The sequence below is a fragment of the Chrysoperla carnea genome, chromosome 4 (assembly GCF_905475395.1).
Source record: "Chrysoperla carnea chromosome 4, inChrCarn1.1, whole genome shotgun sequence".
NCBI classification, from domain to species: domain Eukaryota; kingdom Metazoa; phylum Arthropoda; class Insecta; order Neuroptera; family Chrysopidae; genus Chrysoperla; species Chrysoperla carnea.
The window spans coordinates 60,836,692-60,848,692 of NC_058340.1; the positions used below are offsets into that span (position 1 = coordinate 60,836,692).

The 12,001-nt window shown below is 29.4% G+C and overlaps 3 protein-coding genes across 5 annotated transcripts; 2 read left to right on the plus strand and 1 right to left on the minus strand.

The window, feature by feature from the left end:
- The first annotated feature begins 123 nt into the window (after nucleotides 1-123).
- On the plus strand, nucleotides 124-1,330 carry LOC123298207 (defensin coprisin-like). Its single transcript, XM_044880153.1, has 2 exons — nucleotides 124-291; nucleotides 1,103-1,330. The coding sequence occupies exons 1-2, from the start codon at nucleotides 210-212 to the stop codon at nucleotides 1,291-1,293; spliced, it is 273 nt and encodes a 90-aa protein (XP_044736088.1). The 5' UTR covers nucleotides 124-209; the 3' UTR covers nucleotides 1,294-1,330.
- A 1,169-nt stretch (nucleotides 1,331-2,499) lies between these two features.
- LOC123298206 (defensin-like) lies at nucleotides 2,500-10,124 on the minus strand. 3 transcript variants are annotated; one of them, XM_044880150.1, is made up of 3 exons: nucleotides 9,940-10,124; nucleotides 8,031-8,038; nucleotides 2,500-2,727 (listed from the first exon to the last, which is right to left on the minus strand). In XM_044880150.1, the coding sequence occupies exons 1-3, from the start codon at nucleotides 10,011-10,013 to the stop codon at nucleotides 2,537-2,539; spliced, it is 273 nt and encodes a 90-aa protein (XP_044736085.1). In that variant the 5' UTR covers nucleotides 10,014-10,124; the 3' UTR covers nucleotides 2,500-2,536. The 3 variants fall into 3 exon arrangements, with proteins under 3 accessions (XP_044736085.1, XP_044736084.1, XP_044736086.1); XM_044880149.1 differs by lacking the exons at nucleotides 8,031-8,038; nucleotides 9,940-10,124 and adding an exon at nucleotides 3,420-3,559 and having other exon boundaries at nucleotides 2,500-2,745; XM_044880151.1 differs by lacking the exons at nucleotides 2,500-2,727; nucleotides 8,031-8,038 and adding an exon at nucleotides 8,676-8,996 and having other exon boundaries at nucleotides 9,935-10,114.
- Nucleotides 4,876-6,266, plus strand: LOC123298208 (defensin-like). The gene is made up of 2 exons (XM_044880154.1): nucleotides 4,876-5,004; nucleotides 6,041-6,266. Exons 1-2 carry the CDS (start codon nucleotides 4,923-4,925, stop codon nucleotides 6,229-6,231), a joined length of 273 nt encoding a protein of 90 aa, XP_044736089.1. The 5' UTR covers nucleotides 4,876-4,922; the 3' UTR covers nucleotides 6,232-6,266.
- Nucleotides 10,125-12,001: the final 1,877 nt, after the last annotated feature.

Here is a 12,001-nt window from a genome sequence, read left to right on the forward strand (position 1 = left end):
ACCTCATATTTAAAAAAATTCAATGTACATCTTTGTTACATATAGAGACTTTGAAAAGGGGGAATTCCATTATACACTAAAAGTAAATGTCTTGTATAAGAAGATGGTATATAAATATTAAAAAATATTGACCATTTTATCAGTACAGTCTGTGCATCTGAAAATAATTTAATAAATATATTTAATAAATAACTTAACTATTCAACAAAATGAATCCAACAATTTTAGTATGTTTTATTGTTGTAATCGCTTCAGCAGTATGCATTCAAGCAATTCCTACAAACTTGGAACGTAAGTTTTTTTGTAACTTTTTTCTCAAAACAACTCTCAAACAATTTTGTTTGTTATAATTTCAATCAGACTAATAGGGTATTATCGTAAGTCAAAAATAAATCATGAAATTTGAAAAAAGTTAAAATTTATGTAAAAATACTTACATATTCTGATTTCGAGTCATAAAAGCACTTTTTTCTTTTGAAATATTAAAATTAAAAATCGTAATTTTTAAACTGTATATCACGCGACCTAAAACGCGGATAAGCCCTGCTGTGATGCCATAGCGGTATGAGTCATAGACCATCAGTTAGTTCAGTGTAGACAGCTGGGTATAATATATACATAGATTGTAAGTATTTATATTAATTGTAATCAGATGTCTATGAATATATCTGTCAAACTTATTTGTGTTATTTCGTATAATGATATCCATTACTTTTTATTAGCAAAATCAACATTTTGAAGTACTTTTTCAAAAATAGTGGAATACCCTATTACAATTGCGAAATTTTCAAAATTAAATTTACTGCCAAAGGTTTATTTTGGTAATGGTTCATCAGACCGAAAAACGTTATCTTAATTTATTAATATTTGAATGTGAGATACTTCACAAAATACTTAATCGATTCACAAGAATAGTTCTACATGATTTACAAGACGGCATTAATTAGAGACTTGAAATTTGACTTTGACCTTGAAGGATATCTCAAAGTAAAGAGAAAACCCAAATATTTAATTTTTCTTTTTAACTTGAATCGCTCAGTTATAAATTGTAATAAATAGCATTTTCTCGTAAAGTTTTTCTTCAATTTTCTCACTTTTTTAGCAATCGGTTTGCCAGAGCCAGTTGAGCCAGAACATGGTGAACGTCAACGCCGTGTTACATGTGACTTGTTGAGTGTAGACACACCCATTGGCTCCCTAAATCATGAAGCTTGTGCCGCTCATTGTTTATCCATGGGTGGTGGCCGCCGTGGAGGAAGATGTATTAACGGTGTTTGTAATTGTAGATTTTAATTACTATTCCATATAAAAATAAAAAAATATTATTTATGAAAATTGTTATTTTTTCAAATCAAGTATATCAATTTATCACCAAAGGGTAAATAAAACCTATTTTCCTTGTTACCCTTTTTCCCAGGTACTAGTATCTACACGGTAAGAAACACATGGCGCTTACCTACAAAGCTGGAATGGTATAGAGATAAATACTATAGTATCTATGTTAGCATAAGTAGTATTACAGCATTGAATAGAGCTATATACCAGAAGTATTGTTCGTATCGCCAACCAGTACGGTACGGAAGCCTGAATGTCTCATAGCTTGTTTTTTAAATGGGTACTACCCACAAATATAAAACCAACTAGGTCACTTTCAACATGTGCACTTGCGACTTGTGGGGCATTATGGAACGATCTGAAGAACATTTTGGTGGGCGATTTGAAAAAGTTTCACAGGAAGCCATTTTCCTAGTCATATACTAAAACAATAATATATTTGTATCTTTGATAGCCCGTAGCTCGAAAATTACCAGTTAAAAATTTTTGTGGGTGAGGGAGCTTTTGATCATAATGATCCAAAGAACATTTTGGGGTGGGTTAGAAAAAGTTTCACAGAAAGCCATTTTAAAATCTAATATTGCTTTTCAATCTAATATTAAAAAAAAGTTAAAACCTCAAAAACTATTCTATTTATAATAAAAGCCTAAAATTTAATTTAATTTTTTCAAATAATATATACCTATTTATTCATAAATTTTGATGACATTTGGTGGGGTTCGATTCCCACCGTCTCAACAAAAATTAATTTAATTGATAGTTGTGATTGGCTGGTGTAGTGCATGGTATATGCATGAAGGAGGTGCACTCAGGCTCTGAAAATAATTGAGGTGCTGATAAATGAAATTATCAGCGGAAAAGGTGGTAATATATGGTATCACAATGGGCTTTATAGTCTAAGGTTTTTTATTTCTATTTTTACTATGAGTTCTATGAACAAAATTAAACAATTTTTTTGGAAATAAAATGTTCATACGAGTTTTTGTTGACAAAAAAATTGGATCAATAATAAAAATGTTATTAATAAAAATGGATTTTTACCAAAAGAATCGCAATAAACTAGCTTATTCAAAATATTAATCGAAAATCAGTGAACAATTAATGAAAATACAACAAATAAGGAAAATACAAATACAGGTAAATTCGCTATAAAAACACAAAGGATTTAAAGTTTAAATATTTATTCGCTTTGTATTTTTGGTTAAAATCTACAAACGCAAACACCATTCGAACAGCTTCCACCTCGACGTCCTCCACCCATAGACAAACAATGTGCAGCACAAGCTGCATGATTAACAGAACCCCACTTTGTATCGACACTCATCAAATCGCAGGTAACGCGCCGTTGACGTTCACCGTGAACAGGAGCTACTGGATCTTGCAATTCATTTACTGGATATGAACTCGGTTCTAAAAAAATAATGTACATATGGTACAGTTAAATATATTACAAATAAAGGCAAATGAAAGAAATCGCTCGCATTTTGCTAAAACCTCATGGAATGTGTTTCTAAGGTGTCAAATATAATTAGTTAGGCATGAATTAGTAGTGCAAATGTTTTTATTTGTTAATAAACATTAAATTGTTAACTCAATGGAACGGCTAAGATAGAGAAAAATTAAATTTGTTGAATTCAAATGACGCCATAAAGCTTTTTGGAAATTTCGTCATTCTTTTCAGGTGTGGTGTCAGTTTTTCGCTAGCTATCAATTATGTGCATAATCCCGAGGCCAGGACTCCACATTCTTGAAACTTAATAGAGCTAAGGATTTCACACTTGGTTAATCAATCAAACAAACAAACATACTCACTTTCGCATTTATAATATATAGAGATAGAGATTAACAAATAGAAACATTTGCACCATTAATTCATGCGTTTTTAATGATATTTGAACCCAAGAAACACTTTATTCTTACATTCATGAAGTGAAAAATTGTATTCTTACATTCTTGAAGTTACAATAGATAAAATTCATCATAAAAGTTCAAAATAAGGTACAAATAATTTCGATTACTAGTCTAAACTTGCCTTGGCGCTCGTACTACCTTAAATGTTGAAAATGTATAATAATTAATCTTACCTTCTATGTTTACAGGCACAGCTTGTATACAAATTGCTGAAGTCATGATAACAGTAAAACAAATTAAGATTGTTGAATTCATATTTTTGTTTTTAATCACTGCAATAATTATTTGTAAAAAGTTTTTCAAAATATTTTCAAATATTTAAAATGTACTAACTTAAATGTAAATTTATTGGTATTTATATCTTTTCTTTATCAGTACACAGTAATACAGCTTCACACTGGATTACAGTTCTAAGGAATTCCCCTTTTCTAAAATATTGCATATTGATTAAAAAAACATACTGATTAATAATTTGTATATCATTTTTATTACATTAATTTTGTTTATCGATTTCAACGTAGCATTTAGTGCCCTCAAGCTAAATAAATTACACGTCTTCACAGAAATAAAAAATTTAAATTTAAGGAGGTCATAGCAACAAGGAACATTTTTATATTTAAACTTTTGTTCTATCTCTAAAGATTTCCAAGATGGGTCCCACCGACCCAAGACCCAATTGACCTATATTGCTCATTTACGAACTTGACCTCTTTTTACGACCTGAGCACGCTATAAAAATTTTGGCTTGATATCTCTTTTCGTTTTTGAGTTATCGTGTTGGCAGACAGATGGACAGACGGACAGACAACCGGAAATGGACTAATTAGGTGATTCTATGAACAACTATACCAAAATTTTGTTCATAACATCAATATTTTTAAGCGTTACAAACTTGGGACTAAATTTAGTATACCTTGCATATTACATATATGCATGGTATAAAAATCATTTAAAGTCATTATAAAATACATTGCTCTTAGGGAGAAATCTGAAAAAACAACATATTTTGAAAGTTTCTGCTAATTTTCACTTGAAACGAGTGAAAAAAAAAATTCTTTTTAATAAAAAGTAAACATATTAGCTAATGACATAGAAACGAAAAAAGCCATGTGTCTCCATCCATATAAGCAGGGTAGATTTAGAGTTGAAATTATTTTTAACTTATTTTCAACTTTAATGATGAATTTTATAAAAATTTCATGAATATAGACGAAAAATAAGAATAAAAATTTTCGATATCTGTTTCAATTATCATCCCCAATTTTTCAAATATTATTCATTTAAAGCCTTTGTACACTCTTGCTCAGAATGCTTAACAGGATATTTCTCCAAATTTTCCGTCAATTTTTATCCAAAGGCCTTTTCCAGACAACATCTACAATTCTGCTTTCCGAATCGAAATTAAGTAATATTTTTGGAACCTAGAAGGGGAGAACTAATACCTTTTATAGGACCCGTAAAAAAAAATTTTAATATTTTCTTACTAAAATAATTATAAGGAGATAAATAAAACGTTTCATACCAAATTTACCAAATAAATTTAAGAAAAGGGGAATTACTTAGTACTGGAGTTTAATGAATCTGTGTATAATAAAACGGTAAAATTTACATATAAATACCAGCCAGCATCTTTTTTAGTTTATCAGTGCAGTTAATATACATTTAACAATCACAAAATGAATTCAACAATCTTACTTTGTTTTGTTGTTGTCATCGCTTCAGCAATTTGTATTCAAGCAGTTCCAACAAACTTAGAACGTAAGTCGTTTTGATTAAGTTTTTAATTTGCAGACATCTCCGAAAATATAGACTTAAAAATTGTATCGGAACAGCTTTTTTCGAGGTTTATATGGATTTGAACTAGAATACAGCCTCCTAAAATTGTGTTAGAAGATTGGAAATCGGAAAGTAGTTTGAGTTAGTGTCTTGGATATGCCTTTCGGAGTGAGAAGTTAACATTCCAAAAGTCATATCTTGACACTAACTTTTGGCATTTCAATGTCGTAATATTATTTTTTTTCACGGTTTTTATTGCTGGTGGGTTGAAAATCGGTATCGGTAGATTAAGTTAAAATCAAGGATAAACCTTTTTGTGTTATCTTTCCAGACCTCCTAATAGAGCCTTTTATGCCGATGTTGTATGTTATCGATAATAAGGAATAAAAAAAATTCCATTTATGAAAAAAGTATATTTTAATAAGAAATATTGAATGAAGAGAAAATATGCCTTCAGTGATAGAGCTTCTCATGAGTTTGACTTTTAATTATGGAATTATACTTCCGATTTGTGCAGTTCTAAAAGTTAGCAATTTTAATCGTAATCAGCGCTATAATCGAGAAATAAACTATAGGGATATGTGCTTGAAATCTAAAGTGTAAAATTTAGCAAAAGGGAATTACTTGACAATATAATTTATATCATAGTATAATATATTTTGAACTTTTATCCTGAGAAATGTTCTTAGGGAATACATAATGTGGATCGATAATTGCTAAGTAGAATTAATTTTGAATAGAAAGCCATGATAGGGGCGTTAATACTTAATATACACATGATGTTAGGTTGTAAGTTAGGTTCTATTGGCTGTCCACGAGGGACATACTTAGTTAGAGGGACACATCTTAAAAACCATAGGGCCCTTCACAATTGTTAATTAAATTAATTTTTTTCGGATGGCCGGAATCGAACCTGGTATCCTAGGCATACCGCGAACGGAATTGGTTAAGCTTTAGTAGGATTAAGGGATAAATCGACTGTTTGAATTCAATTAATATAACCTATTTTCATTTTCAGTGAGTGATTTACAAAATCCAGTAGCACCAGTTCACGGGGAACGTCAACGGCGTGTTACCTGTGATTTATTGAGTGTCAGTACAAAGTGGGGATCCTTAAATCATGCAGCTTGTGCTGCACATTGTTTGTCTATGGGTGGAGGACGTCGTGGAGGCAGCTGTAAAAATGGTGTTTGCGTTTGTAGAAAATAGAAAATTTTTATAGAAAATTAAAATTATCATAAAAAATGGGAAATTTTTTTTAAAATAAAAGAACATTTTTTTTATTGTACAAAAATAATTAGGTAATAAATATTTATGTTGTTAAATTAAGTATTTTATTCAAACATATATACAGTATGATCCAGAAGTTCTTATAGTAACGTTTTTAATAACGTTTCCTTTTAAGGTAAGTCAGATACAGAAAAATGTCATAAGCAAAAACTGTTCATACAAAGGTGGGTATTTCATGTGTACCTTGGATTGGACCTCGACCTTGAAGATTTGTTAAAGGTATAAACGATTTCGTTATAGATTTAAGAGATAGAAGAAATTTTTTTGAAATACGAATAAATTCGACAGAAGTTGAATGTAAAAATTTATCTGAACATGAAAATGGTTTGGAATTTTTAACTCTGCTTGGTCATGTGATAAGATTTTTGATGTGTTCTTTTAAATGTAAAAGTGAACTTGTGGGTACAATTCGCAATTGAGACCAAAATTTTAAATTTTTGCAAAAATTTGTTTTAGTATATTTTTACATTCAATTTCTGTGGACCTACTAATTTTTGGCTGATGAATGCGCACCTACTAATTTTAACGTACTGAATGCTTAATTTGTTTTCTTATAAGAGACATCGATGACTATTTTACAGTTTATTATCTTCCATCTCCCGATCCTTATTCGGAAGGTTTTCAATCCGAAAACCATCCACGCCCATACATTTAAAACAAAATTCTATTTTGTAAAAATAACTTTTTTTGTCAGGATGGCTTTTGACATCATAGATGGCTTTTGACATAAAATTTGACAAACGTCTTTTGTTTTAATTTAGAAAATATTTAATTAAAATGTCTATTTTCATAACTTGATAAAAAAAAAATGAAGAAACAATTATTAAATAAAATTTTATTACCATTCCTTCGTTGTGCTTCTTATTCAATAAAATATAATTTATAACAAAAAGAAACATAGTTTCTAACGGATATCTCACGACAACCCTCGTCCTTTTTATTTTCGTAATTTTCTAGGATATAGCTATTATAACTAATTGTAGAGAACTTTTCTTTGTGGAACTCCATAATTTAGGATTTGAAGAAAAAACTTCCAATTTTATTCAAATCCTAAAATATAGCTGTTATTTTACGAATTAAAGGACAGTTCAGGTATTTTATTTCTAAGATTATACGTGTTTTAAGCCCTCGATACAAAAAGAGAGGTGTTTTTGTTTTGCATTAAAATTGTTTTTAGTGTAGTTAGATAACCACTCCATCACAAACCGGCCACTTAAGCTAGCTAAACCTCGCCCCTGCCTGTTTGGTATGCCGCAAACTACCTGCTCTTATGGATGTATGTTATTATTGTTGCCACTCTCGATTTACCGTGTCATTCAATTAAAGTTTACTGTGTTTGTTGGTACAATTAAGTAAAGATTTATATTGGATTTTGAAGACGAAGGTTTGTACTTGATTTATTAGTATTTAATTTTAATGTTTCTATTAGTATAATTAAATATTTGTGATTCACATTTATTTTCATTTTTAGCATGATAAAAAGATAAGATAAAAAGTGACTCAGAAGCAGAAGAAATTAAAAAAATTTAAGAAGAAAATGAATTAATTGAGTTTGTAGACGAATATGATGAAGACGAGTATATTTTTCAACATTTGGGTGCCTTTCAAAGCGAGTCAAGTAACTTACACTGAACCGCGTAATTTCTTCGCGCACTGTGGGCACTTCAAGACTACGGTGAATGTCGTCATTACGCACGTACCAGGGAGATTCACTAATTGTTCGTAACACTTTTGATTGAATAATCTTAATCAATCTCTTAGACAATAGTGAAAGAGTAAATAGGCTAAATAGACAAAGTGTTCTAGATTTAAGATTTAGATTTACGTAAATAGTTTTAATTATAGTTCACATACTATAAATTCGATTAGGTGACTATCACTGGGTAGTTGCCGTTCATGTTATCTATTTATCAGACCTATTTATAGTTCCTTTAGGAACTGATAATATAATATTAGGATACCAAAAAAAAAAAGTATATTTTTCTTTTTAATTATTGCCAAATAAAAGGTTATTTTTGCATCTAAATAATTTTTCAAATCAATTTTGAGCATTAAAAAGTCTTCTATCATTATATTTTGGCCAGTTTGATATAAAGACACCACTGTACTGCGTGTCTTCTAAATGGATGAACCAAGTTTATTTTTTTTTTTTTTTTTTTTTTTTTTTTTTTTTGGGCAGGTGACTTGATTGAGAGTTTTCTTACTTATATATGTTTTAAGAAAGTTGATTTAGTTTGGAGAGTGTGACAAGAAAAAAACCCGCATTTGTCGGGTTTTCTAAAATTTTTGTTAATTACATAAATTTTTATCGAGAAGCAAACTTTAGAGTATAATGAAAAAAAAAAAAAAATAAATAAATAAAAAAGGAGGAAAATCGCTATTTAATAACCAACATAGTTTTTCCAAAACGTTTATTATATATTTATATTGAATATTTTAATTAGTTATTTATAATTATTAATAACAAAATATTCTTTGAAGCTTAAAGTTTTACTAAAATCTGCAAACGCAAACACCGTTCGAACAGCTTCCACCACGACGTCCTCCACCCATAGACAAACAATGAGCGGCACAAGCAGCGTGATTTAAGGAACCAATTGGTGTACTAACACTCATCAAATCACAGGTAACACGTCGTTGACGTTCACCGTGAGCTGGAGCCACTGGATCTTGCAATTCATTTACTGAAAATAAAATAAAAATTGAAAACAATACTGGTTCAAATCAGGAAGAAGATTGCTGAATTTTGGAACGAATGTTATATATAGTATGTTGTAATAGCTTATTAGCTTGTTTTGAAAAATTTGCCACAGTCGGGATTTGAAGGAGCCATTCCCTGTTCTACCAAAACAGTAAAAAAACATGAAATGAAACAAAACTGGGACATTAGCCTTGGTCTAGGCCTGAGTAATGGTTGACAAACCAAGACTTAAGTTATTAGTGTTAGAAAAGTATTGAGCCTTAGATGCTAATGCTTTAGTTTTAAGAGTATAAATTCTATTGCGCATATTTACATTATTCTTACTTTTTATACCATGAATATATGAAATACATCAAGGTGTACTAAGTTTACTTCCAAGTTTGTTACGCTTAAAAATATTTATGCTACGAGCAAAGTTTTGGAAAAGGTGTTCATAAAATCCATTCCTGGCTGTACGTTTGAATATCCGTCTGTCTGTCTATCTGACAACACGATTACTCAAAAACGGAAAAGGATATTAAGCTGAAATTTTTACAGCGTGCTCAAGACGTAAAAAGTGAGTTAGGGTTCATAAATGAGCAACATTGGTCAATTGGTTCTTTGGATCCGTAGAACCCATCTTGTAAACCGTAAGAGATAGATTAAAAGTTTAAATGTTCCTTATAAAAAAATAAACAACTTTTGTTCCAAACATTTTTTTCGTAAATATCACTGTATGTGAGAATATCAGTCATGCGTGTGTGGCATATATGCATGGCTTTGAAGAGTGTCTATCTCTCTTTAATTACATGACGTGAAAAAACAAACAATTCCGTAATCAACACTGACCATACATGGTATTGCAACAATTAACTCAATTATTTGTTTTTATATGTTTTCTAATCAATTTAATAAACATTATAAAAATTATATAAAACTTACGTCCTTCTGCTGGAGCAGCTTGAACACAAATTGCTGAAGCGATGACAACAATAAAACAAAGTAAGACTGTTGGATTCATTTTGTTTGTATGTTTTTTAGGTTTACTCGTTGAATGTTTACTGAATTATTATACTGACTTAACTTATAGTACTGACTTTACTTAAAGTTTGAATTGAACTATATATACACACATTACTAGACAATATTTATATACAAAAATTTTCTTTATCATTTCACAGCTTCATTGTATCATTTTAGGGGACTTCCCTTTTTTGACAGCATGTTTCACTACACTGATAAATAGTATTTTTTATTTATGCAGAATAACTACTCAGTTTCTGTACTATTTTCGATCCGATGAATATTGATTGTGCCCAAATTTTCTTCTGATATGTAAGGAATTACTAGGGTGCACTAGGTAAATTTTACGTACTCTATTGCTCAGTTCTCTACTTGTCCTAACACAAAAGAGAACTATTTACGTACTCATGTACTCAATTTGCCAGCTCTTCTAATTTGAACTTGTTGCACTGCACATAATTTTGAGGAACCTACTATTAATAATTTTTTTTATTTGACCTTATGCAAGTACACTAGATGCACTATGCACAAGTGAACTGACTTTGTACGGTTTTTTGGTACGAGCGCTAGGGAAATTTTGGATAAAAGTCTCGATTTTTTTAATATGAAGTTGGACTAAGTCTAAATCAATTCTGAGATTTTTAGAATTATAGATATAGAACTACGATTTTTAGATTTTATTTAACTATTTAAATTAAAGTTAGAACCTTAATTTTGTCCGACTAATTAAGGATTTATGAGCACAATAGTGGGGACACAAATTTAAAAATAAATATACTTTTTTTACGAGTTCGTAACTAAGCCACTAAACAGACAGCCCTTCTTTTGTTTCGAATATTGGTAAAAATGATTCCAAAATTTAAATAATACGTTTTGAATTCTGTTGGAGGTTTGGAAATGGCACAAATGTACAAACATTTAAGCCAATTGAAATAGAAAAATAAATTAAAATATTTACAGGTGTATTGATGATTTACATTTAAAAAGTTTTTGGGGCTATATTAATCTTATAATATAGTATTAAAGTTCTAAATATTTTTTCAGTTTAAAACTGATTTAATAATTTAGGAATAGATAATAAATTATAATAGGCAAAATAAAAAAATTTAAAAGAAAATGTATAATGAAATGTTAGACCATGATGTAAATAAATATCGTATGCATGATTAAAAGTAAACAAAAACAAAAAGTATTAATAATAAATAAGTGGATAAACAAAGTAAAAAAATTCAATGAATTGAAAAATTGCATTCGTGTCTAGAGCTCGAATAGACTAATTGGTAGTGCGCTTGACATAAATTCAAGCGATCCGAGTTCGAGTCCTGGTTCGAGAGTATTTTTTTAAATTCTTTTTAATTAAGATTACTAGACAAGATATTTGTCAATATTTAGTTTACGCTGTATGTATCATATTAAAAACATCAGTGATAATCGAAGAGACCATGATGTAAATAAATATCGTATGCATGATTAAAAGTAAACAAAAACAAAAATTAATGAAATATTAGATATTTTTGAAAATGTTTACAGTTATAACATTTCATTTTTTGGTTGGTCTTGGTATAGTTAGAACTGAAAATAATTTAAATCAAAAAGTTAAATTTTATACAAAATTATTTTCCTTGATTATTTATTTGATGCAAAATTCCTTCAAAAAATTTCGGTGCTTCAATACTTTACTGGAGACAAAATTATATAAATATTATCTAAAAATAAGTTTATCAGGCATTTTGCTATTAATAAATTTCAGAAAAGGGGATTTTCTCGTAATCAACTGTAAATTCATAACCCGTAAAATTTTTATATAAAGATCATGAAATTTATTAATCTCTCTATACAGTTAGTAGCTACTGAAAACAATTTCATAAACATCAACAAATACTAATCAGGCAGTTATCTACAAGTTTTAATCATTCTTTAATTGGCGTTAATCTTAAATTTTTTTATGATTCCTCGTAAATAATTCATTGGTGGGAGAAAAATTAT